This window comes from Trichosurus vulpecula, chromosome 7, assembly GCF_011100635.1.
Source record: "Trichosurus vulpecula isolate mTriVul1 chromosome 7, mTriVul1.pri, whole genome shotgun sequence".
Taxonomy (NCBI): Eukaryota; Metazoa; Chordata; class Mammalia; order Diprotodontia; family Phalangeridae; genus Trichosurus; species Trichosurus vulpecula.
In genome coordinates, this window is record NC_050579.1 from 108,572,127 (window position 1) to 108,590,603 (window position 18,477).

Here is an 18,477-nt window from a genome sequence, read left to right on the forward strand (position 1 = left end):
CATCAAAATAAAAATATTGACTTTAAGAGGGCTACCACATCTGCTCCAGCTGTTCCTACCGTTCACCCACCAGTTCCTGTTTGCCTTTCTCATATGGAACCCATTTAAAAAAAATCAAGGCCAAAAAAAAGGACCTTATATTAAAATTAACATTAAAGTGTTATTTTTAAATGATTGATGCAGAATTAAATAATTACATACCAGAAAGCATATTCCTCCCCCACCCCACCCCCCGTAAAAATGCGTAGGACTGCCGAAAAAGAGAAATTCTAAAGTGATGGTCTCACTGTGTGTGAGAACCCATGGTTCTCTGCGGTCTCTATTCTAGCCTAGCCTATTATTTGGGGAAATGATCCAAACTATACTTAAAAATGATGGGCTCTAAGCTATTGGTTAAGACCCAGGAAAGGGATTTCAGAGTTGTTGCAACTTGCCCCTGAGGCTAGAAACCCGACTGCTTCCATAGTCAAAATAGTTCACAAAGTGCTGAGCACTGGAAACAAAACAGGAGACATTATCCTACCCTATCAAAGATAATCACTGTGTGTCCTCTCATTCTGTTCTCCCCATCTCAAGAAAAGAAGGGGAGAGTTGAAGGAAGGAAGAGATGTTAGGGTATGTGAACAAATCCGTGTTGACCCAATTTGGGGATGCCAAAATGAGGGGGACCCCTTAACCTGTGGAAGATGGATTTTGCAGACCAATAAAAGGCACTCATATTTTTCACAGATATGGAATGTAAAACTGGGAGCACAGCCTGAAAATATTATCAGAGGCTAAAGGAGTGTGGGAAAATATTCATGGATGATAGCTCCATAACAGAATTTATTAAGCTAGGGATGAAACTCAGTCCTGGAGAAAATTTGGAAAAAAAAAAGTGTCTCTCTCCCTCTTTTCATTGCCAAGGTAGGGGACCAAAGATGTGGAATATTATTCCTTATGCTGTCGGACATGATTGATTTTGCTGAACTGAGTTTTTTTGTTTGTTTGTTACAAGAGATAGTTCACTGGATGTTTGTATGGGGGAATACATATTAGCAAATGAATGTGATATATAAACTAAAGCTGTCAATGAAAATCAGATTATTTTTAAAAGAAGCTAGGACTGTCTGTGGTTCATTCTAATCTTTTGAAGTTGGTGTTATGGAAGCAGACTGTCCCATAAAATGTCCTTTGAAACCACTGCCATAAGCACACTATTGGCTGGAACAATAAGGGATCTGGCCTATTATCACTTATCTCAAGTCACTGGCATGGACAGCAGATCATATCCTCACTACTTAGCTTTTACTTTTAACCGAGTCCACTAAATTCCTACTCTGATACCTCATCATGACATGGTGACGACTCAGATTGTGATGTGTGCCTGCCACCTGAGGACCTGTTTAGTGAAGTTAGGCTACTAAGAAAGACCATTTACTAAGACACAAAGAGAAGCAGTAGGGCACAGTGGAAAGAAAGGGTACTAGATTTGGATTTAAGGACAGCGATCCAAATCCTGGGTCTGCTACCCCTGAGGCTTCAGGGAAATCACTTGAACTCCTCTGGGTTTTAGTTTCCTCATCTCTCAAATGAAAGTATTGGACTGAGTGGTCTCTATGATCGCATCATCCTGACTTCTGCAAGTATTAGTGGAAAGAATATTCCTAGTGATGGAGTCATGGAAAGCTGATATAAGAAGTAATTCCTGGGGCAGCTAGGTGGCGCAGTGAGTAGAGCACTGGCCCTGGAGTCAGGAGGACCTGAGTTCAATTCTGGCCTCAGACACTTGACATACTTACTAGCTGTGTGATCTTGGGCAAGTCACTTAACCCCAATTGCCCTGCTTTCCCCCCTCCAAAAAAAAAAGAAAAAAGAAGTAATTCTTGAATATCAAAGGCCATTTGATGACTAAAATATTCAAGATGGAGAATTAGTATACTCTCATCAGAGGCAGGAGGAAATAAATATCAAGACTCCCATTTTCATGAACATATGAGCTGCTGAGATAGCAGAAGAGACACGATCATGGCAAAGTTACAATAAACTATCGTTACTATCCATTCTTGAATGGACAAGAACTGAGAACAGTGAGTTCCAGACCTGCTCTTCTTACAGATTTAGCTTCTGAATGATCTTGTTTTAAGGTGGTTTCTTCTATAAGATACAGACCATTAAGGTGTCATGTTTTTTAGCTTTCAGAAATCTTGAAATTTTGTATGTCTCAATATTGTTAGTTCTTTTAGAGGAAATGCCCGATTACACAGAATTGAATTTTGCTGTCATGAATAATTTGATTGCTGCTCCCTTGGGCATAAAATGCTGCAGGAATATATAATAATCCTCCGACCATTAGCCTAACTCTGTTTTTTGGCATGTCTGCTGTTGGCAGTGAACATGCTGCCGGGAAAATCTCATCCCACTGGAGCAGAAGGATTGAAGGAAAAAGCATTTAAATTCAATAACTAAAGGGATTCCATTTTAGCAATTTTGGGAATATTTTAGATGATGTCTTATAGGATAAGGCCTAATATAAGATGACTAAAGCCTGGGAAAATGGAGAAGGGATAAGTGAGCTTACTAAACAACGTGTGTGTGTGTGCGTGTGCGTGTGCATGTGCGCGTGCACACACGCACACGATGAATTGAATGAATTCATTTTATGGTCTATAAAATTATCATTTTTTGGTTACAAGTCCATAAATCAATACAGAATTCCTTCCTTATCTTTACTTTGGGTATATATTTTCCTTCAATTCAGCAAATACTTATGCATAGATGCATACATGTAATGTATTGAAGCCTGAAGCCTGTGAGGTGAGTGATGGAAGAAATTTTAATAAGCAAGGGCGATGGTATGAAATGGAATGGTATTCCACACCTCCACTCCCGTGGATGATACAAAGGTAAAAAGATGTAATCCTTACCTTTAAGAGGCTAGCAATATAGTGGGAAGGCCAAAAAAAGGGTGCAAATAACTACAAAATAAGTCAAAATATGCTACATGCCCTAACAGAGATACTGATGAGGCTATGGTGATTAAGGGCAAGGAATAGATCATATAGAGATAGCTATCTCTCTATGGTTTATAGCACTAACAAAGGCTTGTGTAGCCTGTGAGTCTTAGATGAATTTTTGTCAGACAGGTGATAGAGAGGGAGTAATGAAGGGTGAGAAGTGCTTGGGCAGAGGGAACAGAATGGTGTAGAAGAGTTAATGGACCACTAGTGCCTTTTCCACAGAGAAGATGGCCCATGTGCACGTGCAGGGGAGTATGTGACCAATAGAACCAGCCTCACACTAGGAAGCTGGGTCTCAGATGGTTTTAAAGAGCAGAGAGTCACCAAGGAATTTTACCATTTGGTGATCTTGGACCTCAACTGCAAGCCTTCCCCCTTTCAACCTCTAAAATTACCATAAAGTAACAACTCACTTCTCTTAGTAGGTCTATATAAGCAGCTATAGTACCACTGATCCTGGGGTCTGGCAGATCCAAGTTTGAAATCTAGCTTCAGACGCTTAGTAGCTGCAAGGCCATGAGTAAGTCACTTAACCTCTGTCTATTTCAGTTCCCTTATCTGTGAAACAGGGATAATAATACCACCTCCTTCCCAGGGTAATTGTGGGAAGAAAATGAGATATATGCAATGTGCTTTTCAAACCTTAAATATATAAAATACACACACACACACACACACACACACACGCACACACAAATTATTTATTTATTTTTGGGTGGAGTGTTGTTAGGTCAGCTAGGTGGCACAATGAATAGAGTGCTGGGCCTGGAGTCAAGAAGACTCTTCCTGAGTTCAAATCCGACCTAAGACACTTCCTGGCTGTGTGACCCTGGGCAAGTTATTCAACACTGTCTTGGTTTCCTCATCTGTAAAATGAACTGGAGAAAGAAATGGCAAACCACTCCAACATCTTTGTGAAGAAAAACTAAAATGGATCATGAGGAATCTGACATGACCGAAAACGACTGAACAAAATGTCCTGAAACTTCTACTAACGTGCCAGAATAAGCTGCTGATTTTATCCACTCCATATGGATAGTGCTTGGGTTTTCTTCTGCTAATAATTACTGTCCACAGCTGGACCTCTACCCCTAAAGACTAGCAACAGAGGACTTCGGCCTTCTGCATCATTTGGCTCTCCTCCTCAAAAATGATCAACACTATCACATCTTCTGTGGTCCTCCCATTATGTATCAGAGGACCAAGTACACCTACCCCAGGGGTTCATGGAAAAAATTGGTTGAGTCTCTGTACTAATCCTTTATAAGGAATTCCACTGCTACCTGTATTTTTGATACCATCTTTTTGCCTCCATCATCTGTAATCCTTCTCTTTTCACTGTCCCCTTTCCATCCCCCCACAAACATGCTAAAAACAACATTTCTTAGACCCTTCTACTCCATGTCTCTCTTTCCCTTTCACTGACACCACTTGAAAAGTCTGTCTAGATCTGATGCCTCTACTTCCTTTCCAGCATTCTTTCCTCACTATCCAACCCGTTCTCTCCCCTGAACTCCATTCCTACAATGTCTTAGAAATATTTAAAACTCAATATATCTAAAACTCATGATCTTTCTACACAAACCTTTTATTCCAAACTTCTCTATTTCTATCAAAGGCATGATCATCTTCCTAATGACTTGGGTTCACAATCTCAGCATTATCCTGGACTCCTCTATCTCCTTCCCACCACAAATCCAATCGGCCACCAAAGCTTGCCACTCAACATCTTTTGCATCTGAACCTTCTCTCTCTACTCATAAAGCCATCTGCTTAGTTTAGGGCCTCTAAAGTTTTCTAAGGGGAAGAGGTGAGAAGAAAAAGCATTCTAGAGTTGGGAAACGGCATATGGGGAAGATTTAGCAGCCCATTTTGAGAGAGAGAGAGAGAAGAAATGAGTCCTCTTCTTTTAAGACACATAGCTCAAGCACCATTTTTTGCATGAAGCTTGGTGCCCTCCTTCCCAAAGTATCTTCTATTTGGCCACTTCATATATATAAGTCTTCCCCATATGCCATTTACCAACTCTAAAGTGCTTTTTCTTCTCCCTTCTTCCTCTTAGAATGTCTGCCTTCCTTCTAAGCACTTCCTACGCAAGACCCTTCCTGATATAACGATAATAAATAGCACTTTAAGGTTTACAAAGTAGGCACCATTATTATTCTCATTTTACAGACGAGGAAATTTGAACAAACAAGTCAAGTGACTTGCCCAGGAAGTATCTGAGGCTGTATTTGACCTCAGGATTTCCTGACTCCAAGTCCAACACTCTACTGTGCTACTCAGCTACCTTACCACTTCTTATTACTCTCTTCCTCCTGAAATCAATTCTGTAAAGAAAACCCTTCATATTTATTCATCTAGGTACAGGCTGCACTCCTCTAACAGAACGTGAAGTTGGGCATCATTGAGTTGGTTTTTTGTTTGTTCTGTTTTATAGAGCTAGTAGGTAGGACAGGTACTAGCACCTGGATACAGCAGATGCTTAATAAATGTTGGTTGCAGAGCTTGTATAGTTTTCCCCCATTTATTAATAGAAATATTGACTATGAAAACAATAGGATAAAATATGTGACTTTAGGGGTTCATAGAGCCAAAGCAGTGTCAGGGCTTGAAGGGCTCTTGTAGATGACCTAGTCCAGCTTTCCTATTTTGTAGGTTTCACTCGAAGGGGTGAAATGAATTGAACCCAGTGATAATGTGGCAGACCTAGACCTTCTGACTCCTGATCCAAGGCACTTTGTACCAAGCCACATTGTTGATCTAATTTAAGGTAGGCCTGTCTTTTACTCCAAACACAGCTTATTTTATGCAAACTTAAGGAAAACAGTCATTGGGTGAAATTTTAAATTTTTCCATTGAATTATTTGTTACCTCTCATCTGGAAGGCCTCCAGAAATAATTGGCACCAACACATGCACACCACTTACTGTCATATTCCTGTAACAATTCCACTGCTGTCAAGAGCACAGCTCTGTGCTCTGGGTCCCTGATGTTTAGCTCATCCAAGTCTTCTTCTTCCAGAAGCTTGAAGGTGTCCAGGTCCTCATACCCATTAAACAGAAAGGTTGGCATGTGCTCCTACCATGGAAAGGAAAAAAAGTATACAGTCAAACCACTAATAAGTGCCTACTGTTTATACTACGGCTCACCAGGCCATGTAAGATCTATAAACTTAAAACTAGTCTGAATTCTCTAACTCACCTTGTGATTCAAAGACAATTCTATTTATCTTAAGAATAGTGAATTTGTAAGATGTGCTGCATCTCACACATATTTCCATTTAAAAATAGGATAGGTACATTGTATGTAATGATTGGTTGTCCCAGATGGATCTATAAACATGTTCTTGGGGATGAGTTGTTGACTTTGGTGTATCATGGCACAGAGTCATTAGTGCCCTGGGGGAAAAAGGGAACCCCTTTGGATTTTTTGCAGGGATTGATGGCTGCATATTTTGTACCAGGAAGTTGAAACACAGCTTTTCTACCAGGTGGATATCCTCAAGACCTATTGGAGAACCTTTTGGTTCAGTATTGATTTGTCTCAGGAACTGACTTTTCAGCAGCACGAAAAGACCAATTTGGCATGGTCCTATCTCTCCCTACCCCTGTAGCATCTCAAAGAAGAAGCCTCCTATATTATGTGACCACGTTTTGATGCAGCATTGGTTGCCCATTCACATGTGGTCACCCCCAGACATATTCATCAATTATCCTCAGTCTGTGGGTGTTAGACAATTAAGTACATCTAGGTTCCACTAATCAGTGGGAATAAGGAATCCATGAAAAGCAGTTGTAATATCTGAATTTTCCCTTTATATTTCCATTAAGCAAGAACCAATTACCAGATTTTATAGAATTACAACTTTTAATACTTAGACTTCAAATACATGGGACTATTTCACACTGTTCATTATTCCCACAAATCAGGATCCTAGCTATAATTGGTTTGGTGGGGTTTGTTTGTTTTGGTGAGTCAGAGGAGGAGAGGGTACAGGCCTTCTAATTCCATCACTGTAGAAAACCGCCTATGAGAAAATCCTCTCTACCCAATACAGATTAGCAATTTTTTTTTTTGGCATGAGATTTCTAGTCTTAGAGAGCTGCTTAGGACAGTGATGTCAAACTCAAACAGAAATGGGGTCCACTAATCTGTACATAAGGATCCTTTGGGGCCATATGTTGACTTAATTTGAAAATGTAATATGATTTACATTTTATTGTATTTTTAATTATCTCATTAAATATTTCCTAATTACATTTTAGTCTGTTTTGATCCCACATGGGGTTGTCGTGGGCCACATTTTTGACATGTTTGACACTTCTGGTTTAGGGTAACGTACCAAGAAATTTAGTAACTTACTCAGACAATGTGGCAGAGGCAGGAGAGTCAGGACTTGAACCCAGATTGTCCTTACTCTGAGGCCCGCCCTCTATCCACTCTACTAGATTATCTCTTGTATTATTTAAGTAATAATGAGCTACATCTCTGCCAGTGACTGCTTATAAAGGTGCTTAAACCAAATCAGTTAAACAAACCCCTCTGTGAAACTGCCCCTACTTTCCCTAAAACTGCCATATAAGAGAAGTAACTGACTTTTAGGTTGATCCTATCCAGGAGATCCTCTACAGACTTGGGCTGTGGTGGTCTTCCTTTTCTCCTCCTCCTAGTGGGGCGCTTGGGTTTCTCTTCCTCTTCATTTAACACATCCACGTAGATAAATTTGAAAGTGCCAACTTTGTTGTTCAACAATCCCATCCAGGTACCCATTGGAGGCTTGCTGATTATATCAATAATATCACCTTTCTGTGGAGCAGAGAACTTTCCATTAGAATCTTTCCATTAAGTACATTTCTATACATAATTCATTCAGATGTCAAAAAATAAGCTGGGAATGCTATGATTGCTGTAATTAGGGCTCAGACGTTCCACTTGCTGGGTGATACTTTCTCAGCCTAACTTGTAGCACAGAGTTAGGCATATCTGCATATGCTTGGCTCGACTCCTGTATCTGATGGTCGATTTGGGTCCTTCAGTGCTTTTAATGGAACCTTAGGAGTGAACTAAAGAATTCTGTCATGTTTTCCCTCATTCATATACCAGGCCACATCCCAGCACAGAAAGCACTAAGTAATTGACCCAGATGCTATGGCTCACAGGAGAGTAAATTTGTTTACCTCAAAGCCTTCCAATTTTCTTCTCCATCATTTAAAAAGCTCTTAAAATCCCACTTTGAAGAAATGATTTCTTGTCCTCCTCCTGTCCATTCAATTCAGTTAAATTGTTGCTGTAAAAACTAAATTTGCAACTAGGGCTCATGTATCCAGAACAGAGCCTCAAGATAGAAAACGAAAATTCTAAATTCTTAACCTTTCTTGTATCATGAGCCCCTTTTGAAGTCAGGTAAAGTGGACCCCTTCTCAGAATGTTTGTAAATGCATAAAAAACATAATGGATTACAAAAGAAACTAATTATATTGAAATAGTTATCTATCTATCAAACTAGTTAACAGACTTATGGTTAAGAACTCCTGTTCTACTGATGTTGAGAGAAGTGAGCAGAACCAAGAGAACACTGTGCACAGTAACGGTAACATTGTGTGATGATCAGCTATGATAAACTTAGCTCTTCTCAGCAAAACAATGATCCAAGAAAATTCCAAAAGGCTCGTGATGGAAAATGCTAGCCACATGCAGAGAAAGAACTGTGGAGTCTGAATACAGATCAAAACATACTATTTTCACTTTGTTTTTTGCTTTTTTTCTTTCTCGTGAGTTTTCCTTTTTGTTTGGATTCTTTTTTCATAAAATGATTAACGTGGAAATATGTTTAACATGATTGTACATGTACAACCTATGTCAGATTGGTGGGGTGGGAGGGAAGGAGGAAAATTTGGAACTCAAAATCTTACAAAAATGAAATGTCGAAGAATTCCTGTTCTAGAGAGAAACCCACATTAGCAGACAGCAAGAGTAAGTGAATATAGTAACTCCCAGCCTCTTAAATCTAGCTAGATTCTGTCCCATTTCTTACTGTAGGAGAGACCAGTTTAGCAAGGTTTTAAGGCACGCAAAAAGCAAAGAAAGAATCTTTTTAAAAATTTGCAAAAGCAAGCCAACAAAATGCATGTTATAGGAACAAAATTTACCTTGAGCTTGAGGGAGTCTGTATCGTAAGGACTAGGCGTGAAGTCGGTGTGAACCCTTGCTCGCCCACAGAAAGGCCCTCGATAAGGAAGCTCTTCATCATCGCCATCTTCAGATTTGACACTCTCCCTGTTACTGGTCGAGGAATCAGTTGTACTCACCGTCTGACCACCTTGGTGGGGAAAATAACGAGAGTCAGTTTGAGTAGCATGACAGACCTGGAAAGGTTCCATTCCTTATCTACAAAATTCTTAGGCCCTTTGTGGGCCCAACATGATGAACTGGCTTGTCCAGGTCATACAGACAGTGATCACCAGAGGCAGAGTTTAAACCCTGGTCCTCTACCTCCAAGGTCAGTGCTCGTTCCCCTGTGCCATGGTGCCTACATATATCACTAATTTTCTTTTTAAAGGAACACTCCTATATTGACCATCAGGGGAAAGAAATGATGGAAGTGAAAACAGTACAACTCTTAGACAGTTTTCCACTGTGCAAATGCAAGACTTTCTACGATTGGAAATGTTAAAGACTAATTATAATGTTCTTTATTACTTTGACAAAGAGAGATTTTTAAAAAATTGTCATCTAAGGCTCTATAAGCACATCTATTAAAACCCAGAACACCCACAACCTTGCAATTATAGCTTCCCTCTCCTTCCTCCCCTCATTTTAAGGCAGTAAAAAAAGTTATATAAGTTAATACACATAATAGGATAAAATGTGTACAGTAACACTTGGTTCTCCATCATGGGTAGGGAGAATGAGTATTTAAATTAACATTGGCTTAGTCACTAGAAATCTGTCATTTATAAAAACCAGAGAAAAGTAATTCCAAGAAAGTCTGAATATCATTTCCTTCACCCAAGGGCTTGGACTAGGAAATGCAAGATGCCATCACTGTGGTATGCTTTGAGGAAACACTGAAATGCTAGCTATACAAACACATCTCTCTTGCTGGCCTGCATGGTGCTATTCCCCCTTTTGTTATCCTGGGGGGTGGGGGTGGGAGTGGCCACTGAAATAGGGAGGAAACTGGTCTTCATAGCAGGATGGCAACTATTTCCTTCACCTCTCTCTCATTTGCACATTAAGTCAGATCCCTGTGTCTGATTAGTTTATCACCCTGGGAAGATTTAGGGAGTGAGATACAGGACAGATACGCTTTACTTCTACTAAGGAAAATGAAAATAAGTAGCATCTACATAGCACTTTAAGGTTTTTGCAAAGCATTTTACATATAATGTAACTTGTTCCTCCTAAGGTACGTGCCTCCATCTTACAAATGAAGAAACTTAAGTTAAATGACTTGTCCAGGGTCACACAACTTGACCCTAAGTCCAGGGTTCCATGTACTTCTCACTTACCTTAGTAGGGCAAAAGGAACATGGCAGAGAAAAAGTCCCAGTGGTTCTAGGAAGCATTATGAGTCACTAGACTAAGAAGGGTCATGCGATCACAGAATCATTCATTTAGAACCAGAAAGGAGCTAAGAGGTCATTAAGCCCAGATGCTTTCATTTTACCAACAAAGAAGCTAGTTGAGGGACAAAGAAAACCTCTCACCCAAGGTCACATACGTAGTAGGGGGCAGAGCTTGAATTTGAATTCAGGTCTTCTGACCCCAAATCCTACTCTTTTTCCCCTATTCCATGTTGCTTCCTATATAGGCCCCAAGGAGAGTGCCTGAAGAAGGGTAAGGAATACTGATGACCAACTCAATCTCTTTCATAATTTTTTTGATGGTTGAGAACATTCTTCCCCAAAGAAAGTGGTTTTTCCCTTGATTGGTGTGAAAACTGCTGTATGGGATTTGGAACTCTCAGTGGGAGGTCTAGAAACAGAATTACCAAACTTTCTGCTATTATAATGTTGACAATATAAAATCTACTGACATTTTTTTTTTTATTTTTAAATCATTGTCTTTTGTAGCTGCATGTATCCTTGTGGACAACTCTCCCAGAGCCTTGTCCTGAGGCTCTTGGTCATCACACACAAAAATAAACATCAGGGTTAGGTATTCAACTTACTCATCGAGCTCTGACCACTGAGAGAACTCCTCAGACTCTCCACAGACCCTCCAGCTTTCAGTTTAGGTTTATCCAGGGACTCCTTATCAGGCTGAGGTGACTGGGGAGACCCCGGTATTCCATCAGTGCTGGAGTCCTGAAAATAGGTGACAACAAACACACATTTCACTGTGTTGCCAAAAAATTGTCCTTCCTTAATTCTCTGGTCCATAACCAACTTCAAAATTTCCTTAATGTATCAAATCCTAGGCCTTCCCTGTACTCTCTGAGATTGCCTTACAGATTTCTAATCAGTATATATTTTCTATATACCTAGTTGTTTTCAGGTTTGTTTCCTCAACTGTAAAATGAAGATAAAATATTACCTACCTCACAGGGTTGTTGCAAGGATCAAATGAGATAATATTTGTAAATCACTTAGCACATAGTAGGCATTATATAAACGCCAGCGATTGTTACTATTGCTTCCATTGGAAAGTGAGCCCCATGAGACAGGGACTGTTTTTTTTTTAAAATATTTCACTTTTCTCCAATTACATATAAAAACTATTTTAAACATTTTTTTTTTATAGTTTTGAGTTCCAAATTCTCTCCCTCCTTCCCTTCCTTCCTTCTCCCAGAGATGGGGACTGTTTTTGCCTCTCTGTATCTTCAGTCCTTAGTGCAGTTACCTGGCATATAGCAAACAATAAATAAAACACTTGCTGACTGACTGTATATTTTGTTTTTTAAGTTGTAGTCAATACAACTATTCTTCACACTGTCCTATTATCATAGGCCACTTTACTATTTCCTCAAGATTCCAAGTGAGATAAATGGAAGTTTTCTCAAAATGCTTAGCTAAAACCCTGACCAGGTTAAATAGTCTCAATAAAAGGTATTACTTTCAAAAGTGGTATAAATAGAGCCCAGAGAAGAGGAATACGGATCTAGAGCTATCGCCATAGAATAATTACGCTACCTTAACAAGAAGCACAATATCTTAACTGAAACAAAATGTTATGCCAGGTGGAAAAAACCTAACTCACTGGATTCTTGTGTTTTCACTTAGGCACAAATGCCTAAGCTGGCTAAAAACTCATGTAGACAGCAAAGTTTTTATTTTTCAGTAGATTCAATAATATTTTTTTTCCACATGCAACAGCATGGTTTGATTTTTCCCTATTTTCATTCCTTCCAACTTTACAGCCAGTCTGTAAAGTCTTTTCCATTTTAGAATGCTATCAGTTTTATCCTATGAGAAAAGATGTGATCCACTCCACCTTGGACGGTCATTTGCTGCTATACATTGTCCAGTAACTTATTTTGAGAAATAAAGACTTAAAAAATAAACTGCAAAACTTCTTTTTAATACAGAAATGACAAAAGATTTGGCACAATCTGTCTGTGGGCATGTGAACATGAAACCATCAGAACTGAAACCTATTATTTACATGGCTGCAGATTCATCAAAAATTATCTACAAAGTATGGGATTCTGCAGGCCATGCAAACATTTAAGGTCAACAGTAATAGGACCTTTTGATTTAATAGGAATTCATACTTTACTTCTAGATTACCCAAAGGGGCCAGTATTAATAAAACAAATGCAGTATGAGAAGGTCCACAAGATTCTACATTTTGAAGTCCTGAAAAAAAAAATCATTCTTCCTAAGACAAGGGGGGAAAATGATCCCTACACTAAATTCCCTAAATAGTATGCATTCAACAAACATCAATAAAGTATTTGGCATTAGGCACCAAGGAACGCTGGAAAACAAATAATATGTGGTATACTAATGGAGATATAGGGTCTCTGCACTCAAGGACCAAGTAGAGAAGATAAGACTGAGCTCATTATAAAACAAACCACAAACAAAAAGAGAACATGATTAATATGCAAGGGGCACTACGTGCTACGAGAGAGTTTTTCTGGGGATGAGGGGAGGCATTCAGGAGGATGATTCAGGAGGATCAGGGAAAGATTTCATGGAGGAGATGGTGCACGGAGCATTTAAGGAATAGGTAAAAGCAAAGAGAGATGTGGATTATAGGAAAGTGCACCTACTCATGGAACACGGGGCAGTTCAGTTCAGCTAGAGTGTGGGGAGGGGAATAGTATGAAATAAGGCTACAGAGGCTGGGGGAGCCAGACTGTGGAGAATACTAAATGGTGCGTGAAGCAGTTTGGACTTTATTAGACATGAAATATATCATAATGAAAGAAAACCAAACTGAAAATGCACAATACAACGCTATACATGCACGTTAATATTTTTCATAAAATAGCACAACTCCCAATCTCAAATACCAACCTTACCTTTCACAAGTGATAGGAGGGAAAATCATCCCAAGTTTTTAAACAATAGAGCAAACTTAAGGCTTAGAACAACTGTTTACTAAATAAGGCATCTGTACATTAATCAAATTATAATGTTGGGCAGCTAGATGGCACAGTGAGTACAGCACCGGCCCTGGAGTCAGGAGGATCTGAGTTTAAATCTGGACTTAGACACTTGACACCATACTAGCTGTGTGACCTTGGGCAAGTCACTTAACCCCAATTGCCCTGCCTTCCCTCCTCCAAAAACAACAAAAAATTATAATGTTGTTATCAAAGTGACCTTAAAATTATACTCATAATTTCAGTCACATTTCATTTTTACATATCATATTTTAATATTGTATTTTTATATGTAATTTATAACATATTTATAGATAATAAAACTAATGTTTATATGTTTAATATCTTTATTCATATTCATATATTCATAAACTCGGATCATTTAGTTTATAAGAACTTTTGGGCTATTACAGTTTATTGAGAAACATGATCCATTAATGAAATGACTTCAAATTGAAGACTCTAATTTTCATTGCCGTAAGAGCAGCCCATCTAAAAAGAACACACACACACACACACACACACACACGTACGTCTAGCTACACAGCTAGACAGGCCAGAATAGCTACCATACCTCAAGCCAATATAGCCATAAAAGCAAGAAACAAAAGAACAAAACAAACAAAAGAATCCCTTTCCCTCACTGGTGAAGACCACAGACTAGAATGATAACAAATTTAGACTGATGTCTTCCTACAGACCTACACTAATGCTAAATAATGTTTCTGAAGTTATATTTGAACTGTAAGATGCTAAAGATCATAGCACCATAAGAACACAGATTTAGAGCTGGACCATTAATCTAACCCCCTCATTTTACTGATAAGGAAACTGAGGATCAGAGTTGTGACACGATTTGGCCATCATCACACAGCTAGGAAGTGGGAGAGTCAGGATTCAAACCAACTTCCTCTGACTCTTCATAAAATCTCTCTCATATGCCCCATTCTCTCCTTTGACATGGCCACCACCCTGGCATAGGCCCTCATTATCTCACACCCGGACTGTTGCGTTAGCCTATTGGTTGGTCTCCTGGACACAAGTGTCTCCCTGCTTTTATCCATCCTCTATTCAGCTATCAGTGACCTTCCTAAGGCACAATTCTGATCCATGTCAACCCCCCTCCCCCCAATAAATTCCAGTGGTTTCCCATTGCCTTTCAGATTAAATAGAAAATCCTCTTTAGCATTTTAAACTCCCCATAACCTGCCCCCTTTACCTTACAGTACACTTTATACCTCCCCACCCTCACCTTCTTTACTATCTAGTGACAGAGGCCTCCTTGCTGTTCCCTGAACGAGAGAGTCCATCTCCTAACTCGAACGTTTTCACTGCTTTTCTTCCATCCCTAGAATGTTCTTTCTCCCTTCTCATATCTGCCCTAGCTTCCCCGGCTTTCTTCAACACCCAGCTGAGATCCCAACTTCTATAGGAACCCTTTCCAAAATTCCCCTTTAGTCTAGTGCCTTCCCTCTGTTGATTTTTTTCCCCTAATTTGCAGCTTGTTTATACATAGTTGTTTGCACATAGTGGACTGTTTTCTCTAGAGCAGCGACTTTTGTTTTTCTTTTTATCCCTAGTGCCTAGTACAGTTCCTGGCATATAGTAGGCGCTTAATAAATGTTTATTGACTGAGTTTCCACTGCACCAGGCTCACTAAGCTGTGTTCATGTTGATTACAGAAGTCTAATTACAGGTTTATCTTTTTTTCCTAGTGGTCCACAAGAGGGCGATATTGATCAGACCAAAAATGTTTGTTTTCCCAGCTGTTTTATTTGGCAGTTTCTGGGAGATTTCTTACATGTTTCAAGCGGAAAAACTGATTAATTTTAAAAGCAAGTGTCCACATGCACATATATACAATGTGTAAGACAGTCTGATAACCCACCCAACAGAAATGAGTGAAGACTGCTAAAAATGGCCTTCTTGGGAAAAAATTGGTCAGAATTACTCCAAAGCCCAGATTTAAGACAGCATTTATTTACTTAGCCATTAATCTCTCTCCTGTTGCAATTAAGGCCTAGAATTGGTCATGCTCCTAAGGGATGGAATCATAGGAGAAACAAAAAATCAATTCTATGTTACCTTAATGGTTTATGTGTTAAGTCAATTGGTGAAAACATGATTACCATTTAAGTCCTAGTAAGCTTTGGTCCCCTATCTTATTGTGTATTTCTGGAGCAATTAAATTCTTTCTACATGTCCAGAATACAAGAACACAATGGTCTGTCTTTTCAAGATTCTATTTGGTTGACTCTTAAAAATCAAATGTATAGGATCTTAGACCTGGAAGTGAATGGTAATATCAGAGTACATGTAATCTCATGCCTACATTTTCTATACAAGGAACAAGTGATTTGACCAAGGTCAAATGAGTGGGTAACAGCAGATAAGGGACTTGAACCCAGGTCCTCTGTCTCTCCTAGAGCTAGCATTTTTTCTCCATTTGGGCCTCTCTTCAATGCCAGATACCTACTTTGTAGTGAGAGCTATTATGGGAAGTAAAGTCTGACTTTGCAAAGAATGGATGGAACAGCTAGGTCCTGAAGGAAACAAAGCTCTATTCTATAAAACATCATGCATTGAGAATTCTACTTTTGTCATGTTGCCATGGATGCTGGTCTGCTTTTCAGTTACATACCTGCTCAGAAACGGAGCTGCTGTATTTCTTAGACATTCTCTTCCTCATTGTCTCTTTCACAGATTTCACCTTTTTTCCGAGAGAGATGCGGGAGGCAGTAGGTGACTTGATTACTTCTTTATACACAAAATCCCCCTCTTTACCCTAAAGAGAAAAGTATTAGAAATAAAATTAATCTTGTAAAATTACAAAAGGAACACACTCGTTTTCTGTGTCCAGTCCATTAGAATAATACCAGAGTATCCCTTCCATTGTTGTGAATATCAAAAGAAAATAATAATTGTAAAGAACTTAGCACATTGTGGGCATTATATAAATGCTAGCTATTATTATTTTTAGGGGACGTAGGTAGCCCAGTGGATAGAGTGCCAAGTCTAGAATCAGGAATCATTTTTCTGAGTTCAAATTTGGACTTGGGCACTTACTAGCTGTGTTACTCTTAACAAGTCCTTTAACCCTTTTTGCCTCAGTTTCCCGAGATGTAAAATGAGCTGGAAAAGAAAATAGCAAACTATTTCAGTATCTTTGCCAAGAAAACTCCAAATGGGGTCATGAAGAGTTGGGCATGACAGACAACTGAACACACAAAATACTTATTTTTCTTACTATTATCACCAGCTTTTTCTTAATTCACCTTGATAATGCCACTTTTTAAAAACTATCTGTTAGTGAAATATCATTGACCACCTGGGATAGTCTTTTAGTTCAAAGCAGCCTGGGCAAATTCTTATTTCTGGGCCACCATTTCTAAACTATGGTACCTGAGTTCTAGCCATCATTCTTATCCCCCTTCCCCTTCAGTCCTCAAGACCTCAGTCTCTGAAAGTTGAGCTTCTGCCATTTACCTTGACTTGAGCATGGTTGGAATACAAGGCCTCTATGCTACTTCCCAGCCATCCTTTCCAAACCATGCTACCTGCATACGAACCTCTCTCTTTTTCCCCTTTATTCCAGTAATCCTTCATGTCTTGTTTTCCCACATGAGAAAGTAAGCTCCAAGAGGGTAGAAACTATTTCGTTTTCTTGTACTTTGCATAATGCCTGACATATAGTTACACAAAATAAATGCTTTATCATAGTCTTTTTGTTGTTATTTTCCAACTTAGAGAATTTCAGTAGTAGACAATTATAGTAAAGTGAGAAGAGTATCAGATTTGGACTCACAGGATCTAGGTTTAACTCTTGGTTCTGGGACTTATTAACTGCATGGCTTGAACAACTCACACAATGTCTGGACCTCAATTATTTCATCTCAAAAATGAAAGGGGTAGAATAAATGATCGTTAAGATTCATTTCACCTCAGCTTCCCCACCCCAGTCCCGAAGGGTGGGGCGAGGGCTCTTGGGGCCACGGGTCTAGGGAGGCAGGTGGGTGTCCGGGAGGCCCCAAGGAGCTGTCTGCGATTACTCTTGTCTCCCTCCACAGCACCGTAGCCATGGCCATCCCATACCCCATGGCTGTGGGCCTCAACAAGGGCCACGAAGTTACCAAAAACGTTTCGAAGCTGCGACACTGCCACCGCCGTGGGCGCTTGACCAAACACACTAAGTTTGTGAGAGATATGATCCGGGAAGTGTGTGGATTTGCCCCTTATGAGAGGCGTGCCATGGAATTGTTAAAGGTCTCTAAGGATAAGAGAGCCCTTAAGTTCATCAAAAAAAGGGTGGGAACTCACATCCGGGCCAAGAGGAAGAGAGAGGAGCTCAGCAACGTCCTAGCTGCCATGAGGAAGGCTGCAGCCAAGAAGGACTAAACTGGACCCTGCCAATCTTTCCCACTTACCCAATAAAGATTTGACAAATAAAAAAAAAAATTCCTTTCACCTCCACAAGCAATAATTTTTGGGGGTGGGGAGTTCAGTGCTACAGTTTCATATGTAACCCTGTTTTTGTTGTTCTTTTTGTATTGAAATCTTTGTGTTTATTGACAATTGTTAGGTATGTAAAAAAAAGAAATTTTTAAAAACAGTTGTGCTGATATTTTGTGATACCATCGATAGGTGGAGGTATAAAGGCAACAGCAAAGCAGGAGGTAACAAGTGGAGAATTAAAGATTTTTAAAAGCTACACCAATAAATTTATCCCAACATTAACACCAGACTGAGTTCCTATCACCATATTTCTGATTGATCAACTCTCAAATTTTAATTTATCCCAACATTAACACCAGACTGGGTTCATATCACTATCTTTCTGACTGATCAAATCTCAAATTTTATCCTTTGACTCTAGGTTATATTGAAGCTATCTCTCAATCCATTTTATTTGAATCAATTCTA

General features: G+C 39.4%; 2 protein-coding genes across 3 annotated transcripts in view; one reads left to right on the top strand and one right to left on the bottom strand.

The window, feature by feature from the left end:
• Positions 1-18,477, bottom strand: part of SASH1 (SAM and SH3 domain containing 1) — a 232,954-nt gene that overhangs the window by 16,883 nt on the left and 197,594 nt on the right. For both annotated transcript variants that reach the window (XM_036765879.1, XM_036765878.1), the window contains 5 exons: positions 16,199-16,342; positions 11,176-11,311; positions 9,152-9,321; positions 7,599-7,808; positions 5,930-6,080 (listed from right to left, as the gene is read on the bottom strand). In XM_036765879.1, the coding sequence (XP_036621774.1) occupies positions 5,930-6,080; positions 7,599-7,808; positions 9,152-9,321; positions 11,176-11,311; positions 16,199-16,342 (811 nt within the window). The remainder of the gene's footprint in view (positions 1-5,929; positions 6,081-7,598; positions 7,809-9,151; positions 9,322-11,175; positions 11,312-16,198; positions 16,343-18,477) is intronic.
• LOC118855853 (60S ribosomal protein L36-like) lies at positions 17,635-18,012 on the top strand. The gene has a single exon (XM_036765881.1). The coding sequence runs from the start codon at positions 17,635-17,637 to the stop codon at positions 17,950-17,952; it is 318 nt and encodes a 105-aa protein (XP_036621776.1). The 3' UTR covers positions 17,953-18,012.

Excerpts from the sequence above, each read along its gene's own strand:
- LOC118855853 (XM_036765881.1), top strand. The coding sequence starts at position 17,635 with ATGGCCATCCCATACCCCATGGCTGTGGGCCTCAACAAGGGCCACGAA.